At 43.4% G+C, this 16,795-nt stretch overlaps 1 protein-coding gene across 1 annotated transcript in view; it reads left to right on the top strand.

Annotated features, from left to right (window-relative positions):
• Window positions 1-16,795, top strand: part of TAOK2 (TAO kinase 2) — a gene marked incomplete in the record, with an annotated part of 2,530,163 nt that overhangs the window by 343,893 nt on the left and 2,169,475 nt on the right. The window contains 1 exon segment of the mRNA XM_044086327.1: window positions 14,483-14,554. Coding sequence (XP_043942262.1) covers window positions 14,483-14,554 — 72 coding nt within the window.

Here is a 16,795-nt window from a genome sequence, read left to right as displayed (position 1 = left end):
TGTCCCCATAAATATGGATAAATAGAGCCAGCTTTTCTCGACTACCATACAACATATATCCTTAAATTTTTAAGTCCTTTATTTTCTTCGCCAGTGGTTCTAAATCTAATGCAAATAACAAAGGGGAAAAAGAGGGCAACCCTACCTGCTTCCTCTGCTGAAACAAATTATTTGAGAGGAATCCACCCACTTTTAATTTTCGCCTCTGTTCCCTCATATATCCTCTTAGTCAACCTTTTCATTTTTATCAGGGAATGCAACTGCTTCCATTGACCTGCTTATAAACTCCCAGTTTACTCTGTCAAATGCTTTCTTGGGATTATTCAGTTTTTGAGGTGACTTTTAAAATCATCTTATTGTATTTGGGCCAAAATTGAATTTAAGTTTGTGAAGGAGCACATTGTAATTTACTGTTCCATATGCTCTTGTCATATCAATGAACAGACAACCCTGTTAGTTTTAAATAATCTTACTGAAGCATGTAGTCTTACATTAAGTTCCTTGACTTTCTGGTGAATATATTCGCTGAGATATTATGGAGGTTTAAATTGTGACAGAGGGGGTCATTAATTTATAATTTCTTTGTTGTATTTCCATTTCATTTTTAAATGCACCAGATGTCTTCACGTTAATGGTGTGTAGCAGTTCCCTTTGGCTATTTGGTATTTTTTAAATGGCTATTTGGTGATTTTCAGGTGTTGATGTGTATGTTTTATATACGCCAGTCAGCATTTATTTATTTATTTATTTTTTGCTCATTTCTTAGCCAGGAGGCTACACTTATTGCAGCCTTAAAAAAGGACTAGTTACAGACTTTCGTGGGATTGATTAGATTAGGTAGTAGTAAAGGCAGAAGGCATTAAGATGCCTTGGAGTTGGAAGACTTGTGTGTTCTTTAGGGGGTTATTTGTGCATACCCCTTGGACTTCTTTCAGAAGTTGAAGATATCAAACCGTGTAGAATCTGGCTTGCCTGGGTCTTCCTGTGTTTTTATTTATTTATTTATTTTCTAGTGTGATTAAAGAAAGAGGACTGAAATGAAATGCAGTGGTGAACATACCTCTCAGCTGTACATCAGCTGTACACTTTTCTTTTCTGATTTATTACCTCATAAAAGCAGCATGCACAAATTTCCAATTGGTTGTCCATTTTCCTGATTTAAAAACAGCATACAGTGCTGTAAATTAAGTCTGCCTGAATATTGATTTAAACAATATATATTACTTTAAGAAATCACTGCGGTGGTCTGCGGTGGTTGTGCTGCGGTAACGTTGTCACCTCACAGTAAGACGTCCTGTTCGATTCTCAGCTAGAGCGTCTTCTGTGTGGAGACATGCGTGAATGGGCGTACCTTCGTTGAAGGTTGTGCGTCTGAGCTGGCAACTCGGCACGTAAAAATCTACTGCCAATCATTAGCGGACCAGAGTTCTGCTGTGGCGACCCCTAACCGGGAAAAGCAGAAAGACACAACATATTACTTAAGAAATCGGAGAAAGCACAAGCATTTCAGTGTATGTAATCCTTGGTCCTTTTTTGGTTCCTGGAAAAGCATCACCATAAAGGAGGCTGTTGTGATGCAATTTCAGCTGACATTTTCGATTGGCTGCGCTGTGGTGGGTGACATTGTACTGAGTGAAACAAATTTACAGATTTCTTATTGGAACACAGTTTATTTTGTGGAAAGTGAAGGAGCCTATGTTTGAAGTGCTGATGCATAGAAAAAATAGGTTGGTTTGATTTTTCCTAAATAAACTGAGAAAAATGTCGGTGCATTGGCAGAAATGGGAGTTTTTAGTAGATTGTGTTGGCATTTATTCTAACTTATCACTTACCAACATGTGTCTGAATTGCTGCTGCAAAGGAAAAAAAAAGATTAGTTCATTTTTTTAAATAAAACTGAGAGAAATTGGCTGTAGACTGCAAATAGTTGCAACAACATCATTCACAGGAACACAAATTTAATATCATTAGTAGTTTTGGGAATTTATTTAAAATGTGCAGTACAGACATGTTATTTTTTATGCTGTTTCACAGAGCAGTGTTTTTTGTTAAACATGATTTTTTTTTTAATAGCTTTAGTATTGTACACCATTTTACTGCTAATGCTGGTGATGTCTCACACATTTGGCAAATACACACCTGTTTGTTTATGCCGCTGTTTAAAACAGCAGTATACTTTTATTAGACATGGTGATGCTTCACAGTTTGCTTCTGCGTGCATGCCTGTGTTAATTCTGAGAGTGAGACCTGTGATACAGTTTTGATTTTATTTTTTTTTTTTGTAAAAATTATTGATTTTATTTTTATACTGATTTACTTTTTACTAGTTGGTTATCAAATTTTACTAAAATTATTATTTTAATTTTCTGTGTCACTTCAGCATTTCTGTTTCAACTTTTTGGTACTCTACAATCAGGTAGTGAATTAGAGGAGTTAGGCTATTGGTTATGTAAACTTTAAGCTAATTAGATGCCCAGATTATTAGCCCAATGTGCCTACTTTTCATGAGCTTTCGTTCAGATTTTCAGTGTTAGCATGTAGCAAGGTGTGATGGCGAGCTGTCTAGACAGAGTTGCCAAATGTAGGTGTAGAGCTAAAACAGTTGTTATTGTTCATACTTTAAACTACAGTGAGGAAGAGAATCAGTGCAGCAAATTAATATTCAGTTGTAAGTGGATGTTCTTCGTGTTTCACTGTTGCAGTCATTACATTTGGGTAATCCTGCTGGCAGGTTGCCCTCAGCCGGCCTGAATTCCAAAGTCTTGGGTCCTGCGTCTGCTGCTGTCGCCCCTTCCCTGACGTCAGGGGTATAAAAGAAGCAGCCAACGCCATTTTCTTCAGTCTTTCTTGCCGCACTGTGCCCGAAGCAGAAGCAGTTCGCAAGTGCCAGTTGGCAGACTCCTGAGATTTTCGTGTTCGAGTTTCAGACCCGAAGTCTTCAATAAAGCTAAGTACCCCGTTGGGGAAACTTTTTTCTTGCTCCAGACCGATGTCAGAAAAAGTTAATAATTGTATTTCTTGTGGGAATTAAATACCTCATAAGGACTTTCATTCTTACTGTATTCCTTGCCTAGGCCCTGATCACAAAGTTTCTGGTTGTCATTTTTGTGCTAGATTTAACCAACACACTATTAAGCGTCTGTATGATTTTGCTTTAAACTATTTTGGACGCTAGTGTAATTATCCAGAAATGTCGTCTGATAGCCATCTGACTACTGGAGTTCACAAAAAACGCAAAGAAAAAGAGAACGATAAACAACCATGGTCCAAAACTGACGACGAAGCTTCTAAGCCAGTCGCCGGTTCTCAGTGAGGTGCTTTTGCAGCCCCTGACGCCTGCTACTTTAGAGTCGCAGGCTGCTACCGACTCCCACGTGGAGTCTGCTATGCTGCTGGGAACTCAAGGTATTGCAGCCTCGACACTATTCCCTCAGATGGGTCCAGAGCCGCTGAGCAGGCACCGGCTTCTGAGGGTGTATTTAGACCTAAACATCTTTACATTAAACTGACTTCAGCTTCAAAGGCAAAGACTAAAGCACCTTCTAAAGCAAAGAAACAAACTCAAGAGCCACGTGGACAGGCCTCTATGCCCAAAAAACAGATGCTCAAAATGGCCGAAGACTTGATTACCTTGATCAGGGGTTCCCATCCCCCTCCTGATAAGAGGCCTAGGCAAGAGACTGACTATGAATCTTCAGATCAGGTTTCTATTTCTTCTGATTCCTCTTCTGATCAGGAATATTCTCTTCCCCCCCTATGAGGATTCTGATGCTGAAGAATCTATACCTTCAGCTTCTCCTCCAGAGGACTATTTTTTGGGGAAAACTTGCATACCATGAGGGAGCATTTCCACTGGGAGAGCCAAGATTTTTCAGAATCTAAAAAAAAGGCTCAGAGATTTCCTTTTACTAATTCAACACATGTCTCTAGCCATTCCACCTGTGTTAGACATTGTAGATGATGTGTTTTCAGAATATAGTCTGACCCCTGACTCCTTACCTCCAGCTCTTGCTAAGCCAGACATATTACAGGGTTCCTGACTCTCATAAATTCCTTTTTAAAAACCCTGCTGCAGACCGAGAAACTATTTCACAGGGTCCCAAAGAAATGAAGGCTTCCGCTGCAAAAAACGTTACCCCCTCTGACAGGGATTCTAGGGCACTGGATAGATGGGGAAAAAAGGTTTAAACATTTGCTACCTTGGCTATAAGGACCTTAAACTGTCAGTTTCATAGGTTCATAGGTTGGTACTAGGCTATCAGCCCTAGGGCCTATACAAGCCTAGCCATAACAATTCCCTGGCTATTAATTCCCACACTATTTACTTTCCTGGACCCCTGTCCAGCAGGGCGACTGACGTGATCCCTGGGGTGAATTTCCTTTCTCCCATCCATACGTCAAGGTTCCTCTTGAAGAGGTCCAAAGAGGCACTCTGCTTGACATGTATGGGCAATCTATTCCAGAGTCTGGAGAGTCTCTGGGTCAGGAACCTATCCCTCCAGCATGTTTTGTTTATTGTGATGACTAGGTTTAGATTCCCTGGAGCGTGTAGCTCTGAGGGATTGGGATTTCTTTAAGTGTAGCATGTCCAACAGCTCTGGGTTTGACATGGCCTTGTATGTTAAGCAGAGATCGCCTCTGAGTAGACGATATGCGACAGAGTATAGCTGGAGTTTTTTAAGGCGGTCAGCGTAGGGCATCTGCTTTAGGCCTGTGATTCTTTTAGTGAGGTATTTCTGAGGCCTTTCCAGTTGTTGCAGATGTCTTGAGAGGTACATACCAAATGGGGCGTTGTATTCTATAATGGGTCTAATGAGGGATGAGTACAGTGGGACAATGACCTCCTTTTTTCTGGATGAAAAGCCCTTCGTGATGAGGTGTGCCACATAGAAGGATTTCCTGACTGTTGTGGTGATGTTATTGAAGGTAAGACGACTGTCCACCTGTGTCCCTAAGTCTCTTATCACACTTTCTGTGTTCAGTGTACTGCCACCTATATGGTAATTCATGGATACATGTTTTTTCCCAAAGGGGATAACAATACATTTCTTGGCATTGAGCTTGAGCCCATGGCTCTGGCACCAAGCATCTGTTTCTGTAAGGCCCTTTTGTAGAGTATCCACATAATTTGGGGATTCAATAATGGCTCCCAGTTTGCAGTCATCTGCAAACTTTGTTAGCCAGAGTCCCTTAGTGTTGACCTGTACTTCAGAGAAGTAGATGCCAAACAAGAGCGCCCCAGGACTGAACCCTGAGGTACTCCACTTGTCACTTGTCTGGAGCTGGATTTGGAGTCGGCTACTTTTACAGTGTGGGTTCTGTCAGTAAGCCATTTAGCAACCCATTGGGTGACATAGGGATTAATACCCAACTTAGTAAGTTTATCTATGATTCCAGAGTGGGGGATGGTGTCAAAGGCCTTGGCAAGGTCTAGATAGACTGTGTGGACCACCTTACCCTTGTCCATGGCTCTGGAGACTGATTCAAAGAAGTCAATCAGGTTCAGGAGACAAGATCGGCCCTTCACAAACCCAAACTGGGTGGGGTCCAGTGTTTGAAGGTTGCCAATGTGTTTGTTTATAAGTTCCATGATAATACGCTCCATGGCCTTGCAGATAAGGCTTGTCAGACTGATGGGACGGTAGTTTCCGGGATCCAAGGTGGATCCTCCCTTGTGGATTGGGATAACTGTAGCTCTGCGCCACTCAGTGGGCACGAAACCTGAGGTGAGGCTATGATTAAACATGACACTTAGGTGAGGTGCCAGTTCATGTTGTAGTTCATGTAGTACACAGCCCGGGATGTCATCTGGTCCCATGGATGCTGTATTCTTGGCTTTAGAGTGTGCATTTTGTACCTGTGTGGCCGTTATTACTGGAATTTGGCAATCTTCCGGTATTGAGATGGGCCATTTAGGGGGTGAGAGGGGGGTGAAGTTGGCACTGAATCGTTCTGCCAGGATATTGGCAATTTCCTTTGGATCAGTATATTTATTGCCATTCTGTTTTAGCTCAGAGCAGATCTGAGCATTGCCATTTAGATTCTTGACATAGTTATAGAATGCTTTGTGGTTGTCTTTGGAATCTTTGGCAATTTTATTTTCATAACTAGCTTTGGAGGATTTTGAGGCATCTCAGTTTCTTACTGAGGCTAGTAAGGGAGTTTTTTTGCATCCTGGGATTTTCCTCTTTTCTGCAAAAGTTTCTTCCATTTGTTGTAGAGTTTGTTTATGGCAGGGGACCACCAGATTGGCTTCCTTTTTTTGGATGAGAGCATTTTGGTTCTATTTGGGATGGCATGATTCATGCATGAGTGGATGTGCTCGTACAGTGCCTTAGTGTAGGATTCAGCAGTTGAACTTTCAGTTCCCGTCTGCATGGGTGTCATGAAGTTTGTCACTTCTGACTTGAGTAGCATGAAGTTGGCTTTGGAGAAGTTTTTTATGGTGGCTTCTTTACTGGGGGTGGGGTGGGATGTGGATGTTAAGGGTGATTAGCTTATGGTCAGACCTGACTAACGAGGGGGTGACCATAGGTATGGAGCATTGATTTGCCATGTTGGTAATGACCAGGTCTAGGATATTGGAGCCCCTGGTGGGACTATGGATTAGTTGATCCAGGGCATTGGAATTTATGAATTCCAAGAACCATTAGCAAAGGTGTTGGGACATGAGTAGTTTTCCCAGTTAATGGCAGGGCAGTTAAAATCACCCAGTATTAGGGTGTTTGGTTCTATCTTAGTATTTTCCAGTATGTTTAAAAAGGTGTAGTAAGAATCTTGGGGTATGGTGGGGGATCTGTAGCAAGCTACAATTTGGATTGCAGTCTTACCTAGTGTTAGTTGCACTTGGAGAATTTCAGACACATTGTGTTGGCCAACTAGCCTGGTGGTGTGAATATCCTTGGTGAATATTGACACTCCTCCACCTTTAGTGTTTCGGTCCTGGTTTGGTGGCCGAAAAGTGTGGTAAGAGTTGTAGCCTGGTATTGCAGGGGTGCTCTCTGGAGCCTTGAACCAGGTCTCAGTTACTGCACAGATATTGATGTTCTCCATTTTTAGGAGTGCCTCGAGAGAGTGCATTTTGAGGTTTAGACTTCTAGCATTGAGTAGCATTACCTTCAGATTTTGCATGCTTGTACCTGTTACGGTGGTGGTTTTGTCCTTTGGAGTTTGCCTAAAAAAGGCACTATAGGGGTGGCAAGAGCTATTAGCAACACGTCATGGCATTGCTTAAACAGAAAATGTTGTTAAACTCTGAATGTGCAGAAAACAAGGAAATGCAGGATTTATTACATGCAGCTGAACAAGTTGGAAAACATACTTTACAATGTGGTTTCGATTCTTTGGAGGCCTCCTGCAGGGCAGTAGTTACGGGTTCTGTAATTAGGAGGCATGTTTTGTTAAAGGAACAAAATCTGCCTGATCATGTCAAAGTTAAATTATTAGATGCACCTCTACAGCATGATTCTTTGTTTGGGGTTAAGGCAGAAGAGGTGTTAAAGAAAATGAAGGACAAAGCTAAATCTATGCAAACAGTCAAATAATTTTTACAAGTACCGCCACCTAGGTTTAGTAGACACTGACCTACAAAGAATTGGTCCTTTCCTGTGTCAGACAGATCCCAGGTGCAAGGTTCATACAGGTCAAAGCAGTGGGATGCTTCGACCTCCAAAGTTAGAGAAGACAAATCACAACCATACAGGAAACAGTCCCAATGACTTCCACCTGCCTGCACCAAGCACTTATCTCCCTACAGCACCCTTAGGGGGGAAATTAGCACTTTTTTCTCAAAATTGGCACATTATAACCCAGGACAAGTGGGTTCTAAATATAGTGTCACAAGGCTACAAGTTCCATTACCATACCCTGCCAAAGGCAAACAGCTGGCCAGATCTGCCAAAAAATCAGTGGGCAGAGGTGCAAAAACAAGTCTCATCCCTCATGGACATGGGGGTCATTCAACAAGTACCAGAGCAAGAGCAGGGACAAGGATTTTACTCAAGACTGTTCCTGGTACCCAGAAAGGACAAGACCTGGAGACCAATACTGGACCTGTCTATTCTGAACACATTCCTGGATATACCAAAATTCAAAATGTTGACTTTGCAGCAGCTTCTGCCCATGCTGGGCAAGAATGCTTGGCTTGTGACTTTAGACCTAAAAGAGGCATACCTGCAAGTCCCTATCAGACAATCATGCAGAAGATACCTCAGATTCAAGGCTGGCTCAATGTATTACCAATTCTCTGCACTGCCCTTTGGCTTATCTACTGCACCCAGGGTCTTTACAAAGTGCCTGGCACCAGTAATTGCATTCTGCAGACAAAGAGGAATACAAATCTATCCATACTTGGACGACTGTCTAATTCAAGCAGAGAACAAGGACATTCTTCTGCAGCATCTGGCGTTTGTGAAGAGACTTCTAACATGCCTAGGGTACGCAGTCAATGAAAAGAAATCCAAAACTAGTACCCTCTCAAGAGATAATATTCCTGGGTGCAAGCTTAAAAACTGCCCCGATGGCTTATCTCACACCAGACAAACAAAGGCAACTAACTATCTATTTCAAAATGTTGGCAACAAAGGCCCAGTTATCTGCAAGAAAAATTCTGCAGGCTTTGGGCTTCATGGCATCCTGCATCCTACTAATACCATATGCAAGACTGCATATGAGGAAACTTCAGTGGTACCTGAAAAGTGTTTGGACTCAACATTGCCACAGCCTGGAAACTATGATTACTTTCATTCCCTGCCTGCAACAGGAGTTTCCATGGTGGCCGAAGGCTTGTCACCAGAACAAGGGACACCCATTCTCACTACCCCCAGCCAGGCAGACACTAACCACGGATGCATCACATTATGCCTGGGGGGCCCACATGACAGGAAGATGCATTCAGGGCACATGGTCCTCAAACCAAATGCATCTGCATATCAATCAAAAAGAGATGCTAGCTGTTCAAAATGCCCTGGCAGCCTTCAAGGACCAGCTTCATCCGGGACAACTACTGATAGACAGACAACACCACAGTCATGTGGTATATAAACAAGCAGGGGAGCGCACATTCTTACTGCCTTTGCAGACTAACCATGGCTTTGTGGGGCACAGCATTGACTTACCAAGTACATCTGCAGGCACAATTCCTGCCAGGAAAGGAAAACACTCTGGCAGACCAACTAAGCAGAAACCTCATGGATCCCCACGAGTGGCAGCTGGATCCACAAGTCTTCAGCATAACAAGGAATTGGGGATGCCCTGATATAGATCTATTTGCTTCCCCTGACAACAACCAACTAAAAAGGTTCTGCACAAAGACTTGTCACAGACCAGCATTGAAAGTGGATGCCCTATCTTTCAGCTGGAAAAACCTATCAGTATATGCCTTTCCTCCACTGCATCTCCTCCCCAAGGTACTCCTAAAGGTCAGATGAGAAAAGCCAAAGATGATACCAATTGCCCCAGACTGGCCCCGCCAGTACTGGTATCCAATCCTGATGAACTTGTCTCAATGTCCAGCTTGGACCTTACCTCAAATACCTCATCTACTGTCCCAGCAAAACAATCGGATCCTGCACCGCCAACTCAGCACTTTAAACCTGGCAGCATGGCGGATAATGTAGTCATACAAACTACACCTCTCAGTAAAGCTGTGATGGATGTCATTTTGGAAGTCAGAAGGCCTAGTACTAGGAAATCTTATGCTGGAAAATGGAAAAGATTTTGTGCTTGGAACCAGGCACAAGGAACTCGTACAGCTGTACCAAATATTCCTCAGATTTTGCAATACTTAACTGAGATGCTGGAAAAAAGGCCTATCTTTTTCATCAATTAAAATTCATGCCTCTGCCATTTCGGCTCATTACATTACAGAGCCACCAATCTTTTCTCATCCTTTATTAAAGCAGTACATCAGAGGAGCCAAAAATTTAAGGCCTCCAAGGAGATCACCAATACCGGCATGAGACCTCAACTATGTCTTGGAAAAACTCACCCTGCCTCCTATTGAGCCAGTTGCTACTGCTGTTATAAAGTATTTCTCTTGGAAAACAGCTCTGCTTCTAGCAATAACTTCTGCAAGACGAGTTTAAGAGCTACAGGCACTCATGGCTGTGGAACCTTTTATCATTTTCTATCCAGACAGGGTCTCTCTGAGGACAAACCCAACATTTATGCCTAAGGTGATGTCCAGTGTGGCTCTTAACCAAACTATTCATCTGCCAACTTTTTATCCAAACCCACAGAGCAAGGAGGAGAGAATTCTGCATTCTTTGGACGTACACAGACAGCTTAGATTCTACTTGGACAGAACCAATGTTTTCAGGAAGACAGAGCAATTACTAGTGGCATATGCTGCAGGATCACAAGGAAAGGCCATCTCAAAGCAGACTATTTCAAAGTGGATAGGTCACTGCATTTGTTTCTGCTATTTACACCATGACAAGCCAGTGCCTAAGGGCATTAGGCCACATTCAACCAGAGCTGCAGCCACTTCAGCAGCCTTTCTGAGGGGAGTACCATCCAAAGATATTTTAGAGACTGCTACTTGGAGTTCAGTGCACACCTTTACAAAGCACTGTCATCTGCCACTCTACTCTAAATCCAGGGCAGGCTTTGCCACTGCAGTTCTGCAGGGCCTCATAGCCGCTCCTAATGCTGTTTAGCTCCAGCCTCCCAACCATAGCTTTGGGACTCTACCCAAATGTAATGACTGCAACAGTGAAACACAAAGAACATAGTACAGTTGTGTACACTTACCATAAATGTAGATGTTTGAGTGTATTCACTGTTGCAGTCCAGGTTACCCACCATGAAGGTAACTATACATATACTGTCAGCTGCCTGTCAGGTGCCAGGATCCACCACATAACGCATGCACTCAGGTCACTCCACAATAAGTACAAATATGACACTGTCATTATCCATGTTGTGAATGACCTGAGATGTACCTCCCTGGACTACATGAAAAGAGATATGGAAGAGCGCTCCGATCTTGTATCCCAGGCAGGTATGACCCTAACCCTGAGTAGCATCCTGCCATCACCCAGAATATCATTACAGTACAAGGACAAAATGATTGACTTCAACAGTTGACTAAGCTTCTGGTGTCATTCTAAGGGGATCCAGTATTTGTCTGCCTGGGACAGCATGATCGACAGTCCACGATGCTTTGCCAGAGATGGCCTGCACCTGTCGCCCTTAGGATTCCAGATACTGGCTAAGGCTCTTGCCACCCTTATAGTGCCTTTTTTAGGCAAGGTTCAAATGACAAATTCACCACCATAACAGGTACAAGCAAGCAAAATCTGAGGGTAATGCTACTCAATGCTAGAAGTCTAAACCTCAAAATGCACTCACTCGAGGCACTCCTTAAAATGGAGAACATTGACATCTGTGCAGTGACAGAGACCTGGTTCAAAGCTCCAGAGAGCACCCCTGCATTACCAGGCTTCAATTCATACCACACCTTTCGGCCACCTAACCCAGAAAGAAGCACTAAAGGCGGAGGCGTGTCCATATTCATTAAGGATATCCACACCTCCAGGCTAGTTGCACAGCATAATGCATCCGAGATTATCCAAGTGCAACTAACTCTGGGCAAGACCGCAATCCAAATTGTAGCTTGCTACAGACCCCCTCACCATGCCCCAGGATTCACACTCCTCATTTCTTGATGCACTGGAAAGTATTAGAGTACAACCCAACACCCTAATAATGGGCGATTTCAACTACCCCACCATTAACTGGGAAAACTACTCATGTACCAACTCTTTTGCTCAACATTTTCTAGAATTCATAAATTCCAATGCCTTGGATCAACTTATTCACACCCCCACCAGGGGCAGCATTATCCTAGACCTGGTCGTTACCAACATGGGAAACCGGTGTTCCACACCAGAGGTCCTTTCCTCGTTGGTCAGATCCGACCACAAGCTAATCAGCCTAGACATCCACATCCCAGCCCCAATTAGGGAAACCATCGTAAAAAACTTCTCAATAGCCAACTTCACACTTCTTAAGACAGAAGTGGCAAACTTCATGACACTCATGCAGATGGACAATAGAGGTATGACTGCCGAATCCTACACAAATGCACTTTATAAGCACTTACACGAGTGCATGGATCATGCTATCCCTAATAGAACCAAGATGTTATCCTCCAAAGAAAGGAAGCCAATCTGGTGGTCCTCTGCCATAAACAAACTCTACAACAGAAGAAAGAAACCGTTGCAAAAAAGAGTAAAATCCCATGACTGGAGGAACTCCCTGGTCAACCTCAGTAAGAAGCTGAGATCCCTCATAAAATCCTCCAAAGCTAGTTACGAAAACAAAATTGCCACTGACTCTAAAGACAACCACAAAGCATTCTATAGCTATGTCAGGAATCTAAATGGGAACACTCAGATCTGCTCTGAGTTGCAGCATAATGGCACTAAATATACAGAACCAACTGATATTGACAACATCCTAGCAGATAGGTTCAGTGCTAACTTTACCCCCCTCTCACCCCCTAGAGGGCCATTCTCTATACCGGAAGAATGCAAAGTTCCTATAATCACGGCTGCACAGGTAAAAAACACACTCCCCAAAGCCAAGAACACAGCATCCATGGGACCTGACAATATCCCAGGCTGCGTTCTACACGAACTACAGAATGAACTGGCACCCTACCTAAGTACCATGTTCAATCATAGCCTCACCTCAGGCTTTGTACCCACTGAATGGCGCACCGTGACAGTTATCCCACTCCACAAAGGGGGAACTACCGCCCCGTTAGCCTGACGAGCCTGGTCTGCAAGGCCATGGAACGTATCATCGTGGAACTCATAAACAAAGACATTGGTAATCTCCAAACTCTGGACCCTACTCAAGTTTGGATTTGTAAAAGGCAGATCATGTCTCCTAAACCTGATTGACTTCTTTGAAGCAGTCACCAAAGCCATAGATGAGGGTAAAATGGTTCACACAGCTTATCTAGATTTCGCCAAGGCTTTCGACACCATCCTCCACTCTGGAATTATAGATAAGCTCACTAAACTAGGTATAAATCCCTATGTTACAAGATGGGTTGCCATCTGGCTCACGGACAGAACCCACACTGTGAAAGTAGCGGATTCCAAGTTTGACATCAGACCAGTGACAAGTGGAGTACCACAGGGTTCAGTCCTGGGTCCTCTCATGTTTGGTATCTACTTCTCTGAAGTGCAGGCCAACACAGAAGGTCTTTGGCTAACAAAGTTTGCAGATGACTGCAAACTAGGAGCCATAATTGAAACTCCTAATGATGTGGACAAACTACAAAAGGGCCTCAGAGACAGATACCTGGTGTCAAAGCCATGGCCTGAAGCTCAATGCCAAAAATTGTATTGTCCTCCCCTTTGGTACAAACTCTGTACCCATGAACTACCACATAGCTGGTAGTCTACTTAATGCCGAATATGTGATGAGACCTTGGGACACAGGTGGATAGTAGTCTATCCTTTGATAATCACATCGCCACAGTGGTCAGGAAATCCTTCTACGTGGCTCATCTCATCCAGAAAAAGAGGTCATTTTTCCCCTATACTCATCACTCATTAGACCCATTATAGAATACAACGCCCCTTTTGGTATGTACCTCACAAGACCTCTACAACAACTGGAAAGACCACAGAAATACCTCACAAAGAGGATTACTGGCCTCAAGCAGATGCACTATGTAGACCGTCTCAAACTACAGCTTTACTCCATCGCATATCGCCTACTCAGGGGCTATCTCTACCTAACATACAAAGCTATGTCAAACCCAGAGCTGTTGGACATGCTACACTTAAAGAAATCCCAATTCCTCCGAGCTACACGCTCTAGGGACCTTAACCTTGTCACCACAATAAACAGAACATGCTGGAGGGATAGGTTCCTGTCCCAGAGACTTCCCATACTCTGGAACAGACTACCTATCTATGTCAAACAGAGCTCCTCATTAGCACTCTTCAAGAGAAATCTTGATGATTGGATGGGAAATGGGAAATTCACCCCGGGGATCACTTCTGTGGCTCTGCTCGACAGGGGCACAGGAAAATAATTTTCTTGGGTGGCGAAAGCCAGGCCTAGTACCTACCTATGAACCACAGTGCTGCTTTTATACCCCTGATGACCTGACATTAGGGAAGGGGCGATAGCAGCCAACGCAGGACCCAAGACTTTGGAATTCAGGCCGGCTGAGGGCAACCTGCCAGCAGGATTACCCAAATGTAATGATTGCAACAGTGAATACACTCAAACATCTACATTTATGGTAAGTGTACACAACTGTACTATATTCTGTAATGTAGTATGGTACTTAAGTGTGTGCTACAGTATTAAGCAGATAAAGTGTAATGCACTCTCAAGTGAATTTTGTTAGCTCACCTGATGTGCTGAAAAGTTGTACAGATGCATTCTGATAGAATTCTGTCTGTTTTCTTTGGCCAATCCCACTTTTAATTACATCTTTCTCCTCTTCTAGGCCAGAGATGTACGAAACAACGAAGTGGTTGCTATCAAGAAGATGTCTTACAGTGGCAAACAGTCAAATGAGGTATTTTTCTTAGAAGTGTTCATCATTGTATACATTTTCAGGAGGTTGATCTCGGGCTTTGAACAGTCTTGCTATTGGGTGTAATTGCTTGTCATCTTTTTTTTTAATATTGTTTTTATTTTCCTTTCTGTGGGTATAACAGCAGGACTGGAAATGTCAGTGTAGTAAAAGCGATCCAGTTTGTGCATGAAATCCTTCAATCAAAATTCCATCACCCCACCTACTCAATTACTAGATAGCAGAACTGCTTGAAAAAAAATCATTTGAGAGAGTTAAATAGCAAATCATGTCACATTGTATGTTAACTGTGTTGTAGTTTTTACATGTCCCAGGGGTATAAATTGTAACTAGTTTTCATCTTTGAATCTTCTGTATGTTGCATTAAAATTCATTTAAACTTTTTTAAAGCTTGGTCAGAGAAGTAACCCCATTGGGCATTGATTGTCACCCCCTCCCCCCCCGCATTGGGTGAATGCTTTTGGCTGTATTGTTGGTTTTCTTGGAGCAAATTTTTTTTATGCATAGCAGTAAAAAGAACAAATGTGAGTGTGGTAGACATATCCTTTACAGAGAACCAGCTGTTTGTGTGTGCTAGGATTCATGCCCAAAACTCTTAGAAGTATTAGATTACTGCTTACTCTTGGCTTATAGCACAACTGCAGACACATTCAGACCTTAGCAAGCTCAGCCATATTGTCAACAGAACAGTATGCCTTCTTCGACCTTAAGGACAAGATGAATCAGAGGGACAAATTGACCAGAGATTAACAGGAGATGCACCTGAACAATCCTAGGTGTGGCTGCATTTGCAGCCCTTTCCCCACAACTGGCTGTTTTCCCCCCAGTCCACTGATGCCCCTTTGGAGGTCATCATGTCACGGTATGCGGGGGCCTTTCCTATATGTCTGGCATAAAAGGGAACGAAGAGAAATTCATGGTAATCGCTTCTGAAGCAGAGGGTGGCATCCCCAGAGTTTTATCGGGGAAGAAATTGAGTGTTTCAGCATGAGATGTGGTATGCCAGATCAGGTCCTAAGTCTGAGTGGAGGCCCCCCTTAAAAAGTCTGAGAAAACAATCATATTTCTCCCCTTCCAGTCCCTTGCCAAACTCCTAAAACGTTTATAGGTGGGTTCTCCCACTTCATGTCCTCACTGGTAGGCTGTGGGGACTGGTTTAAACTAACCAAAGTCCTGCTCAGTTCCCTGCAGGCCACACAACCAGACCAGGAACTGCCAGGACCACTTTCCTTCTCTGTTAGGAGAGAGACTGACCAGGAAGAAGCTGAATTACTCCTTTCAGATTTTCTTTCTCCTTGTCTAGGATTGTATTGCTGAAGGTACCTTTTCATCTTACTACTCCACTGAGAAAGTATCATTTGGGGGAAGCATTAACCTGAATGAAGGAATTTTCTAACTGGGTAGGAAGACAGGCTTCTGGTACTACAGTTATGTTGAGTTCTTGGAAATTGTAGTTCCCAAGTGTGTGGCTCTACTCACTGTCTTGGATGCCCTAGGGGAAGCTCTTTTAGTTGCATCCCGGTCCCTTCATTCCAAGCTCCCTGCCCCAAAAAGCCAAACAGATTCCAGAGGGTGCAAGACCATCACAACCCCCTTTATAAAACCCACACTGGCTTGATCCTGCATTGGTGTCTGTGGACCCTTAGGTGGAAGAGTGCAAGATGGTCCCTGCACTTAACTCCTTACTTAATGGTAAGGAAGGCAGAGCCCTGGATAGGTTTGGCAAGAATGTTTACTCTTCAGTAACCTTTTCCTTCAGGCTGTAAACTGTCAAACTGGTATGACTAAATTCCTTCTGCCTGACTTTGGCCATATGGACCAAAAAGTTGTCGCGTCAGACCCAGAGCTTGAGGGATAAACAGTTGGAGCTCACTCATATGGGTAATCAGATGACCAAACATTCCATTAAGTGTGGTCGTGATGCTGTATATGCAGCATCTAGAGCCTTGACTACTGTCTGTATTGTAAGAAGACATGCCTGGCTAATGTTGCAGTTCTTAAAAGAGGAGATCAAGGTACATCTCATTAATAGCCCCTTAAGTAGAAACTGCTGATGTTCATCATCTTTCACTGTTGCAGTCATCACTGTAGGGTTCTTCCTGCCGGCAGGCAGTCCTCGGTCGGCCAGAATCCTAAAGTCTGGGTCCGGCGTCGGCTGTTCAGTCATGCTCCCTGACGTCCGAGTGCTAGGAGTACAAAGCTGCCAGCTGACGCCATGTTCTC

This window comes from Protopterus annectens, chromosome 10.part0 (genome assembly GCF_019279795.1).
Source record: "Protopterus annectens isolate FY-2018-M chromosome 10.part0, PAN1.0, whole genome shotgun sequence".
NCBI lineage: Eukaryota > Metazoa > Chordata > Ceratodontiformes > Protopteridae > Protopterus > Protopterus annectens.
This window is presented reverse-complemented; position numbering and strand designations above follow the sequence as displayed.